The sequence below is a fragment of the Psammomys obesus genome, unplaced genomic scaffold, assembly GCF_907164565.1.
Source record: "Psammomys obesus unplaced genomic scaffold, mPsaObe1.curated_primary_1811, whole genome shotgun sequence".
Lineage (NCBI taxonomy): Eukaryota > Metazoa > Chordata > Mammalia > Rodentia > Muridae > Psammomys > Psammomys obesus.
The window spans coordinates 6,842,001-6,866,197 of NW_026591643.1; the positions used below are offsets into that span (position 1 = coordinate 6,842,001).

The 24,197-nt window shown below is 39.7% G+C and overlaps 1 protein-coding gene across 1 annotated transcript in view; it reads left to right on the forward strand.

The window, feature by feature from the left end:
- Positions 1-24,197, forward strand: part of Pappa (pappalysin 1) — a 266,143-nt gene that overhangs the window by 152,933 nt on the left and 89,013 nt on the right. The window contains exon 11 of the mRNA XM_055611618.1: positions 23,534-23,727. Coding sequence (XP_055467593.1) covers positions 23,534-23,727 — 194 coding nt within the window. The remainder of the gene's footprint in view (positions 1-23,533; positions 23,728-24,197) is intronic.

Genomic DNA, 24,197 nt, shown 5'->3' on the forward strand with positions numbered 1-24,197 from the left:
CTTGCAATTAAGGGCAGGTAATTTACGCTGAGTTTGATCCCTAAAGCACTGCAAACAGAAAAGCATTCATTTATGTTCACCAGTTATACTGGTGATACCTGGTAGTTTGGGGATACGTGTGTCCTTTTAAAAGTTTGTTAATACGATTCATTCAAAAGCATTACCAAAGCTCTCAGCAACTCGAAAACAAATAAATTGATCACCCAGTTTGGGAGAGGATAAAACTGAAATATGTTCACTGCCCAAGATCATACAAGGAGAATCAGGAGAAGTAGAACGTGCAGCAGGCAGGGCTCCATTTGTTAAATGCCTAACTCCGGCAGTACTATGCTAAGAAACATTAGGAAAAATAGGATATCCTTCAACCTTCCAGAGCAGTCAGACACATCTTGCTGACCAGAAAGCAGAGGCACTGAGTCAAGCTAGAGTGAATGGTTGGAAGTCATTTCACCAGGTAGGTCAAAGAAGAGTTCAAATACCAAAGACTGTGTCCAATACCTGGATAAAGCCTTGAAAAAGCATGAAAGTATTTCCTGGTATTTCTGTTTGGTACCACTGAGTCCCAGAAAGAAGGAAAATAAACACATCATGTCCTTCTTGTGTCTTTGCCATTACATGTTTACAACTACTAAAATACAAACAAACAAAACTTCTCAGTAATGGGACCTTCTGTTCCCAAACCTTCTCTTTCCCAGTTACAGTAGCCATGTTGCTTTCTAAAGTCTAACAGGGAAAAAAACTGCACTCAACTGGACCCCATTGTTGTGGCTGCATTGGGGAACTTGGAACCTGAAGCTTCTATCTGGGTTTTCATGCGTACCTCTTGCCTGCTCCTGAGACTCAGTTTCCTATTGTGGGAAATAGACATCATTTTCAAGGCCATAATTTTCTAGAGTATTGAGGATGATTCAGGGCAGCCCATAGACCCCTTTTCTTCCTTCCTCTGTATCTTGAAATGAACTGATGCAGAAGCAAATGCGACTTCTGTGGCAAGACTGGTTCTGAGCCAGATCATTGGATCCTGACACTGAATCACTGTGGTTTGTACCTTTTGCAAAGTAACTAGGCCTTCCCACACACATCATCATCAAGCGACCACACTGAGTTAGATGAAACCCAAGGGCCTTTGGAGTCTAACTTCTAGAATCAAAGACCCAGATTGTCATTGTTTTAAAACTGTGCAGTTTTTTGTTTTTGTTTTTGTTTGTTTTGGTTTTTTTCTTTAAAAAGGGGCGAGGGTGGGGAATCCTCCAGGAGGGAGAAGAAATTCTTTTCATCTGGAAGGTCAAAAGGGGTCACTGATGGCACAAAAGAGCAGGAAAAGAAGGCAATGGGGCAGAAAGCTGATGTGTAGGCAGGACCAAAGATCTGAGTCCTCAACCGGGAGGTCCAAGGAATACATTGAAAGTTCTCACGTTGGCCTTCCTCAAGATCAAACGTGTCTATCTGCCACAGTCCAAGGCCCACTACTTGCTTTGCAAATGAGAGAGGCTTGCCCTACAGAGAGGCAGAGCTGGAGTGAGAAGAAAAAGGAAGCTTCTGACCTGAGCAGGGAGGAATTCTAGCCCTTCTCCTTGCTCAGCTTCCTGTCTGTCAGGAAGGGTCAGGATCAGGAAAGCCACTTGAAGCTCTTCTTAAATGTAAGGAATAGAGATCAGAGGATCTCTATTCTCAGAGTCCTGGCAGGTGAATCAGGACTTTCTTATGGTACAGAAAGTGACCAGGAATCTATCTGCCTTGAAGTGCATTTGTACACTATGGCTTAGGTAAGCTTGAAGAGGTAAGAAGCCTCTAGAACTACTCCTTTACCTGGGCAGTGGCTCTCCTCTGTTGCTTGTAGTCTGTGTTGAGTTTATATAGATATTTAATATTCATTAGCTGTGATCTCCTCTTGAAGGGAGTGCCCTGGGGGAAACTGAAATATGATAAAGCAAGTGAAGAATATAGTCCTGATTATATCCTCCTTCTCTTTTCTGGGGAAAATGTAATGTGCTTAAAATAAAATTATGGATGGACAGTCATGGCTATGTGCAAACTTCACTCTGCAAAAAGGGCAGCTGCTTGCTTCGACATGTGCACTCACAACTGGGCTCAAAGTGGGGCAAACTGCCTACTGGGTCTCACCCTTCTTTCTGTCAGTTTCCATTGATTGTGTCTTGTTTGTGCCATGTGCTGTGATTGTTTCAAAGAAGCAGTAGCATGTAAGGAAGACTGGGGATCAGGGAGTTGGAAACTTACCCCTGACAATGATTTCAAAGCCACTCTATGGTTGGAGAGAATAAGCCAAGGAGTTTCTCACACGGAGGAGTCAAGAAGGACTCCTTATAAGTGTGTACCATGGAGACTGAATGTCTAAAGGTAGGTGAATGTATTAAGAGGCTATAGGGTAGGGTTACAGTCAAGACTACTAAAAGCTCAGATTATTTAGTGATGAAAGCAGGGAAGAGCTGTTGCAGCATAAAAGAGGGTCATCATGTAGGATCACAAGTAAACTTAGGACATAGCCTTGAAGGTAAAGGTTCTTCAAGGCCTGAGAGGATTGTGGTTACTTACAGCTTGGGCTCTATGTATTCTCTGTGTTCTGCCCTACTTACAGCAGGCTTCTGCATTCTTATAGAGACTAGAAGCAGCAAATCACTGCCTATGGCCAAAGCCAACCTATTGCTGGTTTTGGCAAACAAAGTCCAGCCCAGTATAATCTACAGAGCCACATAGCTACTGTCTGTCATTGTACTGAAGGTGTTCCTCAAAGCTGGCTGCTGAATGGGAAGATGGATAAATAGTAGGTGTAGAAACAGCAATAGACAATTTAGGTAGAAAAGGGAGGAAGGAATGGAAAGAGGAAGAGAAATAGAGAAAGAGTAAGGTTGAGAGAGAGAAACGGAGAGGAAGAAAGAGAGCTCCTTTTATCCACCCTTCTCTAACATTGGTGCCCCACATTTCTGTTTACATACCTGTTCTTTCACCCTTGCACAAAGAAGCCCTTCTGTGTTCCCATCCACCACTTCTAGCCAGCCACTCTCTGATCCACTTAAGCATGTGATGTTTTGTGGCTAGAAGCGATGGCCACCAGAGCCCATATGGCTTCTGTCTTAAAGGTTCAGACAGCATCTGTCTCAGCTCCCACCTGTGGAAGTCCCAACATTGCTGTCTCAGGAAATCCTACTAATGTGTCTTTTTTCAGACCCACTATGACCCTGACAGCCAAGCTTTTATGATGACCTCTTTCTAGATGACATAGAAAAACTCCCAAATGCATGAGCAATTTGGGGGAAAGTGGCCTCCATTCAGTAAATATTTATGGAATTGAGAAATGACCTCAGAGGAACGAACCTTCCTAAGTGTCACTGTCTGAGCCAGGCTGGCTGCCACTGATCTTCCATTCCTGACCCTCACAAGGCTAGGGACTGTGGCAGCCACATTCCCACTGTATAGTGTGTAGGGAAGCAAGGTAGTTGTTAGAAGTAGGTGCTCTTAAGTCAGCGGTTCTCAGCTTGTGGGTCATGATCCCTTTGGGAGGGACAAACTAATGACTCTTTTACGGGGGTCACCTAAAGCCTTTATAAAACACATTACAATTAAATTAGAATTCATAACAGTAGCAAAATTAGAGTTATGAAGTAGTAACAAAAATAATTTTATGGTTGAGGATCACAGAAACATGAGGAACTGTATTAATGGTTCAGAGAATCAGGAAAGTTGAGAACCACTGTCCTAAGGGGGAAAGTTGAGATTTGAGTTCAGCTCTTCCCCACTGAAAAATTAAGTGTCTTCAGCTGCCTTCATAAGAAATGGCAGGCCTTCTTGTTGACCTTGTTTTTCACCCTCCCTGGCAATAGTCATAGTAATAAAAAAAAAAGTGTTCTTAATGCAATTATATTAATTTAATTCGATAATTTTTATTTATTAAGTCCTTTCCAGATTAATGACACAGATCCCATAAAGCAGTATTAACATTGTATGGGTTGTCTGCCTAAAGAAATCAAGACACAGAGGTGTTCAGTAATTTACTCAAGATTTTCATTCACTAGTAAGTTATCCTGGGCCTGTACCCAGAATGGGTATGGCTCCTGTACCCCCAAGCTAAAGTACTGAATTTATGTTACATCTTTATCTTTAGGCCTATCTAATAAAACATGTACTCTCATGAGCCTAAGGGCCTAACAGCAAACAAATAATGAGATGGGGAAACAATGCAAGAAGCATCAAGGCTTCACATAACAAAAGGATTCCTGGGTCCCTTTAAGAAACACCATCTGAAGGGTCTATTTACAGCTCATTAAATACTTAACACAAGAAGCAACTTGAAAATCCACTTGCTCAAGGCTGCCACTGGTTAAGGACCAAAGAATTAGCATAAAACAAATTTGAAATTATAATAATCAGTAAAGGTCTGGGTTTTCATTTTAACTTGTGGAACAGAAAGATGAAGTGGCCCGCTGTGAGACTAAGCTATACTCCAAGTTGCCTTCTGTGTTTCCTGGGGCAACACTCTGTAGCTAGAAATGAATGTGAGGATCTCACACGAGGTGCTGAAGCACCTGCCACATGTTTTCTGTGCTCCATATGGATCACCACATCAGGGCTCCATCAGCGACAGTAAGGGTGGATGGAGAAAATTTGCCAGGGCCTTGGAAAGCTCTTGGTTGCAGTTGGTGAGTCTAGGAAACATTCCTGGACAATTGGACTCAGATGACAACAAGAGCTGTATTGTGGACCTTGAAGATTCAAAATGGAGACAGAATCCTTCTGTTGGGACAGCACATACACTAGTCCTAAAGGATCCTAAGGCAGGATGCCACAAGAGGCCTGGGTGGGGGTGTCTGGTCCTGTAGAGATCATGGTTCCTAGGCAGAAGCACAACAGGCTGGAGAAATATTTTGAGACAACAACCTTCCTGAGTGGGATGCTCTTCAAGGGCCAACAAAGTACTTTTGGCAAGCTGACCTGATGAAAAATCAGAGTGATTTTAGCTTTCAACACCATTCAGAAAGCCGGCCCAAATTATCCATAAGTTTAAATTAAACTATCAACTGCCATTGGCAGGGATATGAACATCCTGGCAGGAGCCATCTCTCTATTCAGCAGTCCAAAACCACTCTCATAACTTGGGTTTAGCCTCATTACTGTGAAAAACGTTGTGCGAATTACTTGAATTCCCAGCTTTTCTTCCTGTTTGACTCTGTTTTCTTTTGCCAAGAGAATGCACCAAAAGACAGGGGAGCTAGCTGCCTGGACCTGAAGCATGGGAGTCTCCTCTTTGTCCAGTCTCATGTCCCTGAGCGTCTTTATTTATGTGAGATATGGGAACAGTTTTCCTTACCTCAGAGCACTGCTATGATCTGTCCATTCATGCACTTAATGAATGTGTTCAATGTTCATGCACCGAGCAGCTCCCACTATGCCAGCTATGTGCTATGAAGTCTGCATACCGTGTTGCCACTGCACGGGCCAGAAAGTGATCAATAAATACTAATTATTATGGCTATTAAAATACTGATGTTCTTACTCACAAATATGGAGCACCCTTTTCCTGGTAGACAACAAAGTTGAGAATCATCCACCATACAAAGAGGTTATAAAGATTCTATTAAACATCATGATTAAACAAAATATGCTAACTATTTTTTTTACCTATACTTTTGGCTAGCTTTTTCTGGAAAATAATTATGGATGCTTCTGAAGTATTACCCTCTTCTGTTTTTTTCTTACTTTTTCTGTTCATTTTGGTACAGATTACTTTCTAAAGTCCACAGTGGGATCAGTTTTCACTCTCATTTTTCTACCAGAATCATCACTTCAGAACCAAAGGTTCAGATTATGTGTTTCATGCCCAGCTGTTCCCCTTACACAGCTCTCTATGCCTTGCATGTTTGAGGCAAGAGCTCTACTCCTGAACTATTGCCCAACACTGGGTCTTTACTTTCCCTGCAGGCTCACATATCTAGTTTCTCTACTTAGATTTGAGGGTCACTTATATACTCAACACATGTAGAATTTTACTAGGTTTCTCCAAACCTTCTGGTGGCCCCAACTAACTAATAAAACAGTTAAACAAGAATTTCTAGAAACACCCACATTTCCCCCATCATTCTCCTTACCTATATTCCAACAATTACAATTCCAAACTTATTTAGAAAATTAGTATTTCCTCCCACATCCATCTCTATTTATTCTGGACTATCATTGTTTTACTCAAGGCCCCCTGCGGTTCCTGTATAACATGTTGCAAGAGAGCTACCAAGGACTCCCAGTCCCTTAATTTTGTCAGCACAATCTGTCCTCCAATAGGGTGAGAGAACAATTTTCCTAGAATAAACACCTTATTTGTCCCTCTCCACTGGAACATGTGCCAGTGGCTTTGCATTGCCTTAAAGGAAAATGTTAGTTCTAAAGATGTCAGAAGAAAGACCATTGACACAAATCATCATAGCTAAATTAAATAAAGCAATCTTTTTAAAATTCATAGATATGGGCTGCCTCCCCCTGGCATGAGCTTTAAGTGGTCCATTGGACATGGTCCAGATAAGGCCTTTTACTTCTCAGAGGTAGGAGGTTTCTAAATGAAGGATTTTGCAGGCAAATAGGTGAGTCACAGAAGCAGAACATAACAAGGTGGTCATAACAAGCTAATCATAACAACCATTTGAATACGTTCATACCAACCTCTTGAAACAAAGGCAAAGGTTGCAAGGTGGTCATAATATTTTGAAAGAAGCACAGGATTGACGTTCCAGGAACATGCAGTATATAACCAGTATCCTCTTTCCTGGCAAGATCCTTCCCACCACCCACTGTTTCCTGTTAGAGAAACAGCCAGGGTGCTGCCTCCTGAGGTGAGTTCCTCTCTTGGTAGCCTAAAATTGAGTCAAGGGTCCCTCCCATATTTCCGTGAGGATCCAGAAACCTCAGAGCAAAACACAATGCAGTCAGAGTTTACATACAGCTTTCCCACTCCACGCTCTGGAAACTGAGCCCTGAGGAGCACCTCCTTTACCCCCTTTAGTTCATCCAGTTCCTTTGGGCTTAGGTCTGGACCTGGCATATAATTTGTCAGATCAGTAAGTAGAAAATGAAAAAAGAGTATATTCCTTATAAGACAGTTTTACTTTTTTAGGGTGTCATAGAACTCTTGTAATCTTCAGAGTCTGGTGGCTTGAATGGAGGTTTTTCCCCTTATCTAAAGTGGAATACTTAGGTAACTCAGAGTGGGGGTCACCCTGAAGCTGTGATCTATAGGCCCAAATCCTAGATGTGAAAAGGAAAAAAAAAAGTGATGGCAACTACTTTTGTCTCATCTACACAATGGCCTTGTTACTAATCTAAGTTTGAGGAAGCCAGGGAGGGTTTCATAAGTGTCTTTCATTAAAGCTTCTTTGACCCTTTTTTTTTTATCTTCCTGTACCACCCCTGTGCTGATAGCAGCCCAAACTCTTGAGGACTTTCAGTGAGTTGAGTGGTTCTTTAGATTACCTGTAGGACTCTCAGATAACCCGAAATTGAGAGGCTTTTGAATATCAAGCATAGTGCTAGGCTAGCTTCCTTTTGGGGAGAAAACCTAATTAACTAGCAGTTAGAAAGAACGGCAGGCATGCTACCCCCCAGGCAGAGCACTCAAAAGGAAGTGGGTAACTCAGTAAATAGCACTGCTTTAAGGGGCATTTAAGCCAATGCTCATTGTTAAGGAAATTGATGGCTTTGTAAGTACTGTGTCTGAAGGGAGTGCTTGAGCTGAAGGCCCCCTGAGCGCCTCGTAAATTCCCTAATGCACTGTGGGCCTGCAGGCTGGGCCCCGGCGTGCTCAATCATTTGCCAACAAAACTCAAATTTCTCTTTTAAAAAATTGAACAGTTTAGGAAAGCCTAAGTCATTGAACCCATGCAGTTTAAATGCAGCACGGGGTAGTAAGGCCGAGTGTTTCCTTTAGGGAAACCAAGGTTATTGACCTGCCACAGGAGATTTTCTTCCAGGTGCTAGACTGTTGAGATTGGGGCTTGTAATTTGTCTTATCATATCGTTATCTTAACATCTGGGAAGTGAGTCATTATGTCAACAGTTTCTTCATAAAGGAAAGACCGTGGAATCAAAATAGCATGGATTTGAACCTTGATTCTACAGCTGTCTTTGGGGATGAGTTAACTTCTTCAAACCTTCATTTCCTTGTTGTATCATTGGGATAATGATAGTGCTCTCTACAAAGAGATCATTAGAATTAGGTAATTGTAGGTATTTGACGCACCTAACCAAAAATCTGGTACTTAGCACAGCTTCCCTTTATTTAATTAGCAAATATGCTAAATGTACTTTTAATTGCCCAAGTAGAAATATAGAAATGTAGCAAAAAGGTGGCAACTAGCCTTTTCTAGAAAAGGAATTCCAGATAAGGTTTCCAGAAGATATGCCTGGCTAAGCTATGAATTAAAGATAAATGAGGCCTATCATAGGAAACATTAGAAACATTAGACAAGGCCACTGAATAAGTGGAGAGGTGAGGCTAGAAGGGTGGACATGGTTTCCTCAGGGAGAAGCCCCAGTATCAGTCCGCCTGGATCAGAGAATGGGAAGACATTAGTGCTGAGGATAGTATAGAAATAGCTAGGGACAGGATCATACCTGGCAACTGTCACTAAGTCTTTGAGAAAAAAGTAGATGTATATAATTCAGGACCTGAGGCAGCTGATTACATTTTCAAACCCACTGAAGTTTAAAGAGAGCTTTCTCTCATGCCCCTCTGCACACCCTCCTTTTCAGATTAGATATCTTGACACTTGAATGAGCATTTCTTAGTGGATGATATCCATTCTGGATCCCATTCTCTGACTCTGTACATACATTTCCTTTTGGCCCAGAATTTTTCTTTGAAGGTCCATCCAGCTAGGACCAAAGTGTATATAGCTGGCCAGTGTTCTGGAATCAATAGCTAGCAATGCAGTCAGTAATCTCTTGTTTTTGTTTAGACAAACCCCTCTTTCAGTTGGTGGTATCTGACCTCAGAGCAGCCATGGCTTCTTGGAAGCAGTCTTGAACATGAAAAGTCATGATGATCCTCAGTGTTTCTGACCAAAAAGGGTAATGGTTTTGATTTCTATGTCCAAATGTTCCAGTTAACTCATTAGATTTAGGACCAATGTTTCCCTCTCTTCTCACTCCTTCTTGTCTTTCTTCCCTTTTCTTCAGTGAAAGAGTAGAAAGACATATACACAATGTCTGTAAGAATAAAATGCAGTAAAACAGTACCAGTTTAAAAAAGATAGAAATTCTGATCGACATAAAAGCCTATTCTAAAGCCTAAACACTGTTCTTGCCTATCTTCTGGCTCTTGATCTTTAAACAGTGCAATGTGTCTTAACCGGATTGCAAATGGAGGACACCATGACTTGAATGTCTTATTCTTTTGAACCTTTCTGAACCATATGGCAGAAGGATGGTCTCTGAGGCAAGCCAGACCAATCAAGGCCCAAGATAGGAGGGAATCATGTTGCAGTCATCTTAGTCATGGCCAGTTTTGCTTGACTATAGTTATTGGCTTGATTTCCTGTAGTGCCCTGACTCATCCTCCAGTCCTTGGCTCACTGGTACAAATGGTGTCAGTTTACCCAAATGCTTCTGTTGACTGGAATCGCCAGGATGCTGTAACAGAATGATGGGTTCCTTATTTTACTAGATCAAGGAAAAAATACATACATGTCTATATTTTTATATGCTCACATACATGAAATTCTCATAAACCTGTTTTTATCAGGCATTGTGTTTTCTCAGTATTTTTATAATGCTCCATTATTAGGTAGTAAGGCCCTTTGGTACTCTCTCAATTAATTGAACTGTATTAGATGAGATACTTAGCTTTTCTGAACCTTAGTTGCTTTATTTGTGGACAGGATGCACATGAGCTGTGTCATTGCTGAAGACCTTCGCAGTGCAAGATATTCATTCACTCAATATGTGTATATATGCATATGGTCTCTGTGTCTAGACTCTAAATTTAATGATGACTAAACTACCTGTCCTTCTGCTTTCATGGAACAGCTACTCTCTGTTAGAGAAAACTGAATGGTTAAATAAACTTTTGAAAATGCAAGTTAATATTATGAAAGGAGTATAGTAGAGTAGTGGTAGAGAGACGCCAGAGCCAAGGTTTTAGTATTGTAATTTTAGAATGTGTTTAGATAATCTTCATTGAGCAAGTAAATGGTCATGGTAAGACATGACCAATGAAATAGGAAGGCGATTAGGTGATTTGGGAGGTGAGTACAGGGTTGTATCTGCAATAAGAAACCATAAAAACATTACTTAAAATTTTTGACACTTTTAAGTATTCTCTATAGTACTACAGTATCTGATCTTTTAGTCACTTTCCAAAATGGATAAGAAAAGTAAAGTTGCTTTAAATAAACACCAAAGCAAAAAAAAGAGTCATGGAAGGATTATATATGTTATTAGATAGCCAGGAGGACCTTTGTTTACTAGGCAGAAGGGAAGACTGCACCTAAGAAAGGGAAGAGCCTGTCCACTTTCAGAGTGGATGAGTCAGTCCCCTTTCTCTTTGTTTTTCCTTCCTTCCTTCCTTCCTTCCTTCCTTCCTTCCTTCCTTCCTTCCATCCTTCCTTCCTTCTCTCCTTCCTTCCTTCCTTCCTTCCTTCCTTCCTTCCTTCCTTCCATCCTTCCTTCCTTCCTTTTTTCTCTCCTTCCTTCCTTCTTCCTGCCTTTCCCTGCAATCTTCCTTTCTTCTCTCCCTCCCTCTCCTCTCTTCCTTCTTCCTTCTCCCCTTTCCTTTCTTTTTATATGGTGATAAGATCATATCCAAACCACTGAGAATCTATTTATAGTATACTGTCTTTTGTTATCCCTTTTGGGACATTTTTGCATACTTTCTGCATATCAATATTAGGTCCCCCCCATTTATTAGCATGGATTATCTAAACCACATTTCATTTTGTTATTTCCTGTTGCTGATTTTAGAGGTCTTAGGGTCTAAGGCATCATTTGTTTTTGTGCTTAAATCTATTTCATTGTCACTAACAATTCATATGGTATGAATTGTCCTCATTCTTTCATATCATGAGATATAATTGGAGCCCCAAAGAGATGTAGATAGAAAATTATTTGGGGCTTTGAATATTTGGGTCTAGTAGATGTGTTATCATTTATTCCAATCTCTATCTTTGCTACAATCTTCTCATGCCATTTAAATAAATATACTAAATTCAAGGTTATATCAACACACCTTCAATTCTAATTCAGAAGACTGCCAAATCTCTTTATTAAATTTTAGTACAAAATGTATTCCCTTTTCTACACAGATATTTTATTTCTTTTCAAAACTGCAAAGGGAAGAAAATAAAACAATATTTAGAACATATGGCAATACACAAAGCATAATATTACTGGTTAATTACAAAGGCACACGTTACAATTAATGTATACCAGAGCTTGCACTAGACCTTCATTTAAAACTTCCATGAAAGTCATCATATAGAATAATCTGCTACAAAACTTGAAATAAGTTTCGGCATTCATTTTGTTCATTTTGTTGTTGTTGATTTTGTTGTAGACAGTGTCTTGCTATATAATCAAAGCGTCATAGGTTTTCTTGGCTTGATAAAACCTAGACATCTGGGAAGAGAAAATCTCAGCTGAGGAATTGGCTCTGTCATAATGGCTTGTGGGCATGTCTACGGGCATATTATCTTAATTAGTAATTAATGTAGGAGGGCCCATTCCATTGTGGACAATACCATCCTTGGGCAGGTAGTCCTATGCTGTATCATGAAAGCTTTCTAAGAATGAGCTAAGAATGAGCTAAGAAACAAGGCAGTAAACAGCATTCCTCTATGGTCTCTCTTTCACTTTATCTCTAGGTTCCTGCCTTGAGTTCTTACTCTGACATTCCTCAATCCTAGACTGTGATCTGGAAGTATAAACCATACAGACCCCTTCCCTGTGCTTTTGGTCAGAGTATGTTATCGTATCAACAGAAACCAGACTAAGACACTCAGATAGGAGGAGATTCATCATCATTCTCCTTTAGTCTCCTAAGTGCTGAGATTTCAGATAGAAGATTACACCTGGATTGGTGAGACAACTGTAAGATAATTGATTATGGCAGTAATCTCTACAGGAACCTTATTAATCATTTACTGAGTTTCTGCTATAAGACTGGCACTATCCTAAGTACCAAGGATGTGATATGAATAAGCCTGAGCCTGTCTAGAGCTCAGAACCAAGACATATAGGTAATAACATCTATTTATTATTAAATAGTAACCACATAGTATGATCAGGCAGTTTTATAGACCCTAAAAATAAAACATGCATTTCTGCAAAACTTACAAGGATGTAGGAACTAGTAACATAAAAAATATTCTTTAAAAGTATTTTTGTGTGATGGTGGGGATCAAATCGAGGCCTCACACACAGTAAGAAAATACGGTACTACTGATGTAGACCTCTGTCCTCAATCTTTGGTTTTGCTAACATATTCTGAATATTGTAAAAGAAATCACCCACACAGTTACTATAGGTATATAGTGCTGTTATTTGAACTAACTCATCACTTATGAAGATGCCACAAGGAGAGCAAGGATAATAAACATGAATATGTAGTTTAAGCTCCTAAAGCAATGATAATTTGAAATAGAGACTTTTTGAACCGACAAATATCAATCTATGTGGATTTCTGTATGCATGCATATATGTGTGGATCAAGAGATAGTAGATGGATAGATGTGTGGATGGATAGGTAGGAGAGTAGATGGATGGAGAGGTGGAAGAACCTGTGAGTAGGAGAAGTGATAGTAGGAGACAGTGACATAAAGGTGACTGGTGGGTCATGATACAAATTATAGGTTTTGTTGCACGTGGAAAGATGATAAACCACTGGGAAATTTTATGTGGGAATGTATTGTTTCAAGATGAGCACTGTAACTATATTATAAGGAAAGAATGTTCAGGGGACATACAAAAGGGGGTAGTACAAGAATGATGGAGGCTTGGCCAGGATGGTAGCGATGGGACACAATGCATCGACTTTGAATGCCTCAGGCAAAGGAGCTAAAGGATATGTTCATGGCTTGCATGTGACATAGCAAGGTGGGGCAAAAAAGCAAATAGGAAAGATAATGAAGGAGGTTGGTGTTTCATGATTATTTATGCTCTTCAGCGCTAACATGGGAAAAAGGGGCATGTGACTAAACAGATGTTCTTATTGGTCTTAGGATGATGTGCATTTGAACAGATGGTTAGTAGAAATTCAACTGTAGACACTGGAACTCAGGAAAGAACTTATATCTAAATCCACATATGTGAAGGCAATTCATTGGCAAAGGTGTTCTAAAATTTTTATTTAAATGCTAGGATGGGTGAGAGAATGTAGAAGAAAAAAGTGTTTCCAGAGTTATCTGTAAAGTTCCAGAGGACTTAGTATACAGTGATGGAAGGATGAGCAATGCAATGTAATGGAAGGGCCAAAGATGGCATTGCGGATGGAGAAGGGGCATGTCAGAATTAAGGGATGGAGAGAAGAGACAAGAGGAGGGGAAAGAAGAGAGATTTCAAGTGCACTCATACTTCATGTGCCTCGAAGCTCTCTAATGAAGGGAAGTTGCTAAAGTCATGATTGGTTTTAGCAATACTGAGGTTACTGGTGACCTGACTATGGTGGAATATTATGTACAGAAGCCAGATCTGAGACAAATAAAGAATGAATTACAGGGTAAAAATTAAACAGAATATGTAGAGATTCTTATTAATAAATTTTACTGTAAATCAAAAGTAAAATTTGATATAGAAGAAATAACAATGAGATATGGAGTCAGATATTTTACATTTTATTTAAATACTTTGTATTAAAAATTATTTTTAAATATTGAAAACTTACACTGTGCTCTTCCTACTAGTCAGTAAGAATGGAAGAATGATGCAGAGAAATAAGAACTGGTCAGAGCTGAAAAGAAATGAATATAATAGAGTGGCATATGAGATGCCCTTGAGCTGGAGACTCACACTGGAGCCAGGCTTTCAGGCTGAGGAAATAAAAGCAGATGCTCTGAGGAGTAAGTCCTGGAAAAGAAGTAGAGAGATGTGCCTGGACCTAAGAGTAGACCAGGAAGTTGAGATTGGATTAGGAAAGGACTTGAAAGCTACATGAGGACATTCAGATGATGTAAGCATCAAATAACTATTTCAAACATGGTGAAAATCACACTTGAGAAGCACCGTTACTGATTTCTATATGAGAGGGGGCTGAAGTGAGAGAAACCTAAAGCCTGGTCTGAGTTTCCTATGAGACCAGAGTAGAAAGAGTAAGAGGCAGAGCCCTCGGTGACCTCTATGCTGTCTTTGCAGGTGGGATTAGACATCAGGGGTTCCTTCCATGTCTATTTTACTCAGCTTGCTACAGGATGTTCAGCTGTCATCCTAGAGCATGGAAAGAGGTTTCAGGTTCATATTGGCTTGATCAGCTCTTGAGGAAATCAGAAACTGATATGAGCTCCTCAGAGTCCATGAACCAGTACCAGAAGCTCCTTAGCGGGTGGCTCTTTAGGAGCAGTCAACACCTTGTCTTTTGCATTCTGGGAAAGATGATCTGATTGAAGAGTTTATGAACAAACCCTCAGTCTGAGTAAAGTTATATAAAGTCAGTGAAGAGGGCTTGACATGAAGTTTTTAAAAGAAAGAAAACACCAAGATGAAGCATTTCTGTTCCAGAAGAAACAGGTCAACATATACTTCCGAGCAAGTTCCAACCTTCCGTCATGTACACTACTGGAGCTTAAGGAATTACTACTTCCACTGCTCCAAGACATCATTATTTGGATCCAAAGGCTGCACACTCGGCATCTCCATTGCTGTTGTTGTTGTTTTTGAATGAATGATTGTTTGACACCAAGCATGGTGTACATAGGTCTGTTCTTAAATAGATGAACTTAAAAATACTACTTCCTGTTTTCAAAGAAATAGAAAAAAAAAGTAGTAATTATCACAATGAACGAAAGCATCAAAATGCCAATCATTCTTCTCTCACTGAAGACACAATGATGTTTCAAAGGCTGAGCTGTCATTTTGAACAAATGTTTAGAAAGACCACCATTGCAGCAAAGTGTGCATTGAAATAATTTGCTTCTTCATCGTATCCTAAATCAAGCCTGTAACTTATGTCCAGTATCTCCACCACTCCAGCTGCAGGTATTTTTTTACCCAGAATGGAAGCCTGAAAACTCCAACAACTCCTCAGACTACTTAGTCCACACCAATAGTAACTACAAAAAATACAAATGTCTCAAGAGTAATATTGTGACTTGTCAAAGATGGCATAGTATTTTATTCCCATAATTGAATACTCCATTGGGGGCACATTCACTAGAAAGGGCATCAAATTATTAGAAACTCAAGAACAAGCGTTTTAGCTTTGTTTCTAGTGAATGTATTTCCAAGAAGCTCAGCAAATAGCTTCAACCATATGAATTTGTGCATTTGAAAACTTGATTTAAATTTGTTTTTGGACAGTTTCATATTCGTATAAAGTGCTTTCTGGAGCTGGTGAACTGGCTTAGCACCTAAGAGTTAGGACTGCTTTTACAGCTGATTGGGGTTTCCGGAACCCATGTTAGATGGCTTACAGTGGCTCAGGCGTCCTGCTTGAGAAGATGCATTGCCCCCTGGACTCTTCAGTAGCTTCATGCACATGGTGCACATAAACTCATGAAGACACATACACTAAAAAAGAAGCAGAGAAAGAAATGATTTTAAAGGTGTGTTAAGATGCTCTCTGTCCCTTTTCATCTCCTTATGTCATCTTCAGCCCTTTCTAACACCAGCTTCTTTTATATACTCATAACTTAGTTTTACTTTTTTCTTTTTGTCTTTTTAATTTACTACAATTTATTCACTTTGTATCCCATCTGTAGCACCATCCTCATCACCTTCCAATCCCACTCTCCCTCTCTCTTCTCCTCCCATACCCTTTCCCCAGTCCACTCATAGGGATCTGACCCTGATCTTAGCCATTCTGATGGGTGTAAAGTAAAATCTCAGGGTCATTTTGATTTGTGTTTCACTGATGACTAAGGACGTTGAACATTTCTTTAAGTGTTTCTCTATCAGGTCTCATCAGGATCGGCTGCATTGTCTTCTTCAGTGGCCTGGTAAGGCTGCCCCAACCACAGGTGGAGGTGATCAAAAAGCCAGACACTGAATTCATGTCAGAGACAGGCCCTGTTCCCCTTATTAGACACCCACTTGGAGACTGAGCTACCATGGGCTACATCTGTGCTGGGGTTCTAGTTTATCTCCATCGATGGTCCTTGTTTGGAGTATCAGTCTCAGAAAAGAGACCTGGGCCCCGATATTTTGGCTCTGTTGCTCTCCTTGTGGAGCTCCTGTCCCCTCCAGGTCCTTCATTTCCCATTTCTTTCATAAGATTCCTGAACTCTGCCCAAAGTTTGGCTATGAGTCTCAGCATCTGCTTTAATACCCTGATATAGTATTTTAGAGGCCCTCTGTGGAGGCTCCTGTCTTATTCCTTTTTTTTTTTTTTCATCCTTTTCTGATGTCTATCCCATTTGTCTTTCTGAAGGAGTATTGAGCATCTTACCTAGGGTCCTACTTCTTCCTTAGCTTCTTTAGGTATACAGAATTTAGCATGGTTATCTTATATGTCTAATATCCACTTATAAGTGAGTATATACTATGTGTGTCTTTCTGGTTCTGGGATACCTCACTTGGGATGATCTTTTCTAGTTCCCACCATTTGCCTGCATATTTCATGATGTCCTTGTTTTTAATTGCTGAATAGTATTCTATTGTTTAAATGTACCACTATTTCTGTATCCATTCCTCAATTGAGGGACATCTGGTTTGTTCCCAGATTCTGACTATTATGAGTAGAGCTGCTACAAACATGGTTGAGCAAATGTCTTTGTTGTATACTTGAGCATCTTTTGGATATATGCTTACGAGTGGTATAGCTGGATCTTGAGGTAGCACTATTCCAAATTGTTTGAGAAAGTGCAAATTGATTTCCAAAGTGGTTGTACAAGTTTACATTCCCACCAGCAGTGGAGGAGGGTTCCCCTTTCTCCACATCTTCTCCAGCTTGTGCTGTTGCTTAAGTTTTTGATCTTAGCCATTCTGATGGGTGTAAGGTGAAATCTCAGGGTTATTTTGATTTGTGTTGCACTGATGACTAAGGACGTTGAACATTTCTTTAAGTGTTTCTCTACCATTTGATGGAATATTGAGAATCTCTGTTTAGCTCTGTATCCTGTTTTTAAACTGGATTATTTTATTTATAGCTGTTTAATTTCCTGAGTTCTCTATATATTCTGAATATTAGCCTTCTGTCAGATATAGGTTTGGTAAAGACCCTTTCCCAATCTGTAGGCTGTGGTTTTGTTCTGATGCCAGTGTCCTTTCCTTTACAGAAGATTTTCAGTTTCATGAGGTCCCATTTATTGATTGTTGATCTTAGAACCTGTGCTGTTGGTGTTCTGTTCAGGAAGTTGTCTCCTGTGCCAAAGAGGTCAAGGCTCTTCACCACATATCTTTCTAACAGGTTTAGTTTTGTGCAGGGTGGTAAGTATGGATCTATTTGCGTTTTCTACATGTAGACATCCAGTTAGATCAGAACCATTTGTTGAAGATGCTCTCTCTTTTGCAATGTATGGTTTTGGTATCTTTGTCAAAAATTAGGTGTCCAAAAGTATGTGGGTTTATTTCTGGGTCTTCTATTTGATCCCAGTGATCCACCAGCCTGTTTCTATGCCAGTACCATGAAGTTTTTATTACTGTTGGTTTATAGTTCAGCTTGAGATTAGGAATGGAGATGCCTCCAGAAGATATTTTTTTTAACTTTTATTAATTACACTTTCTTCACTTTGTATCTTCCACCATAAACTCCTCCCTCCTCTCCCCCAATCCCACCTTCCTTCCCCTTTCTTCACGTATGACCCTCCCCAAGTCCACTGATAGGGGAGGTTCCCCTCTCCTTCCTTCTGATATTAGTCTATCAGATCTCATCAGGAGTGGCTGCATTGTCATATTCTGTGGCCTGGTAAGGCTGCTCCCCCCTCAGGGGGAGGTGATCAAAGAGCAGGCTAATCAGTTTATGTCAGAGGCAGTCTGTCTTCCCATTACTATGGAACCCACTTGGACACTGAACTGCCATGGACTACATCTGTGCAGGGGTTCTAGGTTATCCCCATGCATGGTACTTGGTTGGAATATGAGACTCTGGCAAGACCCCTGTGTTCCAATTTGCTGGTTCTGTTGCTCTCCTTATGGAGTTCCTGTCCTCTCCAGATATTACTATTTCCCACTTCTTTCATAAGATTCCAAGGAAGGTCTTTTATTGTAGAAGATTGTTTTAGCTAGTTTGGGTTTCTTGTTACTTCATATGAAGTTGAAAATTTTTCTTTCAAGGTCTGTAAAGAATTGTGTTGGTAATTTGATGGGAATTGCAGTGAATCTGTAGATTGCTTTTGGTAAGATAGACACTTTTACTATGTCAATCCTGCCAATCCATGAGCATGGGAGATCTCTCCATCTTCTAATATCTTCTTTTATTTCTTTCTTCAGAGACTGGAAGTTTTTTTTCATACAAATCTTTGACTTGCTTGGTTAGAGTTATATCAAGGTACTTTATGTCCTTTGTGGCTATTGTGAAGGGTGTTGTTTCCCTAATTTCTTTCACAGCTCATTTGTCTTTTGTATACAGGAGGGCTACTGATTTTTTTGAGTTAATTTTGTATCTGGCCACTTTGTTAAAGGTGTTTATCAGCTGTAGAAGTTCCCTGTAGAATTTTTGGTGTCACTCATGTATACTATTATACCATCTGCAAATAGTGAAACTTTGACTTCTTCCTTTCCAAACTGAATCCCTTTGATCTCCTTTAGTTGTTTTATTGCTCTAGCAAGAACTTCAAGAACTATGTTGAAGAGTTCTGGAGAGAATGGGCAGCCTTACTTTGTCCCTGATTTCAGTAGGATTGATTTAAGTTTCTTTTCACTTAGTTTGATGTTTGCTATAGGCTTGCTGTATTTTGCCTTTACTCTGTTTAGGTATGTTCCTTTTATCACTGATCTCTCTAGGACTTTAAACATAAATGAATGTTGGATTTTATCAAATGCTTTTGCAGCATCTAAGGAGATTATCATGTGTTTTTTTTCTTTCAGTTTGTTTATATAGTGGATTATATTGATGGATTTCCATATATTGAACCACCCCTGCATACCTGGGATCAAGCCTATTTTGTCATAATGAATTATATCTTTAATGTGTCATAACTTAGTTTTTCAGTGACCCTATCACTTAGGTCCAGATTCTTAAGCCCTCAAGGGTTAGCATGAGTTACAGAATGGTGAAATTAATATATAACATTAATCAATAATCTGAGTCAGATCATTAGGCAGCTTGAATCTAGGATCTCACTTCAGGAGGAAGAACTTTTCAGAATAGATGTACTCCAGTGTTTGCCTAATGTTTAATAAAAACCTGTCACATTTTTTTAGACTTGGCCTTCAAAGTTGTAGTGTGTAACAAACCCTTCCTATCTCAAGGATGGTCCTTACGTGCTTCAGTAATGAAGGGGCAAAGTATTTCACTTTGACATTATGTGCAAATGGAAACTATACATGAAGTCTATGCAGGCCTGACGAGTTGCCTGTCCAGATAAAGACCATCTGCTCCAGACTCATGACACTAAGCTAGTTTTCTCCAAATGCAAAAGAAATGGTGCATTCCTTTTTGGTAGGAAATGATAGGCTTAAATGGAGAGATCAGACTACCTCATGTTAAGTCCCACTGTAAACCAGTCTCTACTGAGTCTCACGAAGTTCTTGTTTCCTCATCTTGTGACAGAATTTAAAGTTTCTAAAGGGTGTAGAGTCTCAATAGGAAAGTCCACATCAAGTTTAATCATTCATATATTCATTTAACAAATACTTGTCAAAAGGCTGCTAGTTTCTTGTTCTCTCTCTCTGTGTCCCTCTCAGTTCCTGTCTTCTGTCTCTCTCTCCTCTGTTCCTTTCTCTCCTTCAACATTCACAACATCCATCCCCCCCTTCCAGTGGAATCTATTTGATTATAAATGTCACCTGTCTACTGCACATGAGGTAGGAAGGCAGGATGATCATTTGCCCTTGCTGTAAATTTCAAATTTTGCATAATAACCTACTCACTGCCCAACATAAAGCATTCAAAGAACACTAAGTGAATTGATGTAATGAAAACAAAAAGCCCAGTTTGTTTTATTGTTCTGTTGCTGCTGTCTTTGTTTTTTCTGGCCTCCCATTTGTATTCCATTCCTTACTCAGTTCTTTTTGGTGCTTGTGGCAGAGGGAGTGGGGAAGGAGAGAGAATTCCCCAGAGAAAACACTGGCAGATGGAGTGGAGAGCTTCCCCTAGGACACTAGTAGCAAGAGAAACTGTATTTTAAAAGAGACTCACAATAGCTTTGTTAGCATATTGGAGAATAAATGAGACATATTCATTTTCCCTCTCTATTTTTCTCTTTCTCCCTCTTTTTCTCTCTTCCTCCTTCCCTCTCCCTCATTCATTCATTTTTCCTTTTCCTTTTCTCTCCTCTCTGTTCGTCTTCCTTTCTCTTTGAAATTTTTATATTACATTTATTTATTTAATGGAATAAAAGGCAGCACAGGAAGCCCTGGTTAGTTAGATGCAGGTTGCAGGAATGAGTTATCTTCTTCCATGTGAGTCCCAAGGATTGAATTCAGGCCATCAGGCTTGATGTCAAGTGTCTTGCCCCACTGAACCATCTATGCAGTCTGAACCTCTTTCCTTTTAAGGCTAGCTCTTTATCTTTTGAATTTTTAGGTCTATCTGTTTATTGACCACCTTTCCAGCTGGCTGTGTAACTCTTCCTCATGTCTGTCCTCCACTCTCTGATTCTGGTTTGAAATAATCAGATTTATCATGATCTTAAATCTAAACACAAAGAAGTAAGCCTTTCAAATAATTTACTTTTAGTTCAGTTTTCTGTTATTCTGAGAGGCCTCTTTGCATTGGGGAATGAACTAAATCATCTTAGAAGGTAGACATAATACAATATTAATATTTCTCTCTATCTGTCTCAACATAGGAAGAAAAGAAAGGTAGTACTGAAGTTAGTCAACTTCAAAATCTTATCCTTAAGAGGTCATGTTTTATCCTTCTGTAAATACTGAGTATATGTAGCTCTCTGGTAGGCATAAAGCACCATGTTTTCCCTTCTCACCCTCAAAGCAGCTGTCTCTGTGGCCTAGAACTAGACATTATAACTTCCTGCAGTCCCCTTCATTGGATTTGGATTTATGACTGATTGCTTTTGGGTTGGACCTAAAGTTTTATTGTTTCTGAATTGACTACCATCCCTGGTCACTATGAGGCAGTGGGAAGTGCTGACCTTGTCTTCTTTCCATGCTGGAAATACCTGAAATTCTGGTCACTGAAGCTCTCAGTTGGCTTATACCCATCCTTCTATAATTAAATTATAATGAATTGACTTACTCTAGCACATTTGATAATATTTTACTGTGTAGACTCTTTGCAGGAATAAACAAGAAATTTTGGAGCTTGGAAGAGGCTCAACATTCTGCTGCCCCTGAATTCAATAACTCCCTTTACAGATAACAAAATAAAAATTCAAGTCCTTTCCCCTCATGACCGTAGGCTTTTTCTAGAAGGTAGAATGTTTGAAAGTATTTCAAGTAAGTATTGATTTAACAAGCTGATTTAAATTCAGCCACTTAGAAATAAATTGACCCTTTAGAAGAAACACATTTCTTTCTTGTCATGATTACTTTAGAATGTACAAGGCATATTTATGTTCATTTCCAGTGAGGATGTTGTCCTGACTGGAATAATTAAAATAATGTAATAGGTGGGGGACAGAGATTAAGAAGCAAAACTATTTTTAAAAGTTGTATAGGCAGTGCAAGGGAAAGAGAGGAAACCCAAGTCTTTGGCCTTAAACTCAGTACCTTCCCCAAAACCCTGCTCCAATATTTTGGAGAAAATATTAGATGGATGACCTAGATCAAGACATAAATTCAAGAGTGATCCTACATCCTAATTTGTCTGAGATGTTCAGATTTTCATCTGAAAATCTGGTGCCTGGTGCTCAGACATTATTTCTAACATCATACTTTTTACTCTCAAAGTGTTATAGTTTGGATGACAAATTATACAGTGGTTCTCAAGCACCAGATAGAGACAATGGTTTGAGAAGTCTCAAACCTTTTAGAAGAGCTACAGCATGCACTCCTAGTGTCAGCACTGTTTAATGAATGTATAATTGAGATTTTCATAAAATAGACACTTTATAAGGAGGATGCTGCTTAGCTTTGCCTAAAAGCACTGGAGAATAGTTTAGAAGAACTGACTGTAGTTTTTAAAATGGAACAGGACGATCTCTGGGGGATAGGCACTCAGGTTTCTCCCTGAGTTGTTCTTTACTGAATACATATGCCATATCTTCTTGGATGGCATCCTCCTCATTACTCCTCTGCTTGTCCTTACAGCCATGTGAGTGTTGCTGCAACCAATGCTTTTGCCTATACCAATAAACAAATCAACAAAACAACACAAAAATAACGAAAAAGGTGGGAGCTTGATCACTTGGCATTTCACTGAGATGCTTAAAGTATCATTTAAGCCTAAAGGAGTTATTAGGATGGAAGCTTGAAGTCCCAGTATTCTACCTGCTTCCTCTTCCTTCTCAGAGAAGAAAAGGGAATATCTAGTAAAACAAAGAAATTTAGTTTCTGGGCTGAGGCTGAAGATGGTTTTTTTCCTTAGGCAAAACTAAAATCCTCTTTAGAGTTGACTAAAGCCAGATTGCAAGCTTAAAGTCCTGTGATGTTGGATAACATGACCAGGATTTGCAAAGTCAATTGAATTCCTAGATCTGGCACTAATGTATTATGTGTCTTGGGTAGGCTCTGAAAGACGTGACATCTCAGTTTCTTTATCTAGAACATTTGAATTGTAATTGGAATAATGATACATTCATCAACTTGTGGTTGAGTCTTACTTAAGAGGAGTGAAAATTTATAAAGTCGTTGTAGGCGAGGCAAGAGACCTACAGAGGTGAGGTCTGCCATCTTCGCATAGTCTAGGTGTACTGTCAGATATGTCAACCACAAGCACAAACATGTACATCAAATTTCTAGAATGTTTCCCTCTGCCATAACTAAAACCCATGGCCACTGCACACAGTTTTCATTCTGTCTCCTCCGGTGCAACTGGAAAGTTGCATTTCTGCTCTCAGCTTTTTATTCCTTGTGTAAATGACTTGTGCAGTGTTGTGCTTTATTCACTCAGGACATTATGTGCCAGTTTCATATATGCCATTGGCTATGGCAGTGCTTCCTTGAATTTTTAACTTTCCAGGCTGAAAAAGAGAATCCCAATGTAACCAAAGGCCATAGGTTCAACAGAACTTCTGGTTTGGATGTTCTATTCTACAGCTGCTACTGATAGCTAAGCCCAAGGAACAAATATTTACTATTGACCCCCTTTCTATGTCTGCTCCCACAGATGAACCCAGCAGGTGCTATTTCCATGATGGGGATGGGATGTGTGAAGAATTTGAACAAAAAACTAGCATTAAAGACTGTGGTGTCTACACGCCCCAGGGATTCCTGGATCAGTGGGCATCCAATGCTTCAGTATCCCATCAAGACCAGCACTGCCCAGGCTGGGTGGTTATTGGACAGCCGGCAGCATCTCAGGTAAGTTTCTAACCTTGCAGGGCTCCTGCTTCTGGCTCTCTGAAGCCCTGCTGTGTCTCTCATGGTGCCTACTTTAAGTTCAGTGTCACAAGACATTTCCGCCTGAGCATATCTTTAGACAACTGTGTTATCAGCACCTTTTCAGTCCCGTTGGTTAAGGATAAGGCATGAAGTGGTGAAGGGGAAAGAATGCAAGCATCATGGGAATAACAATAATGGCCTTCTTATTATGACTTGAGTATTGAAAGAATTTTGTTTTGAATATACCAGTGGAATTCAACCAGGTAAGAACAAATTTATTTGGAAAATCTTAGGGTTGTTGTTTGTTTGTTTGTTTTTGACAGGAACTCTCAATTTGTCTGCTTACCGAATTAACAGCAACACTATCAGAGACTTGCTGTATAATATCTTCACCACTTTGGGTTCTACTTTCTCTCCCTTCCCACCTCATATTTAAAACAGGGACTTAG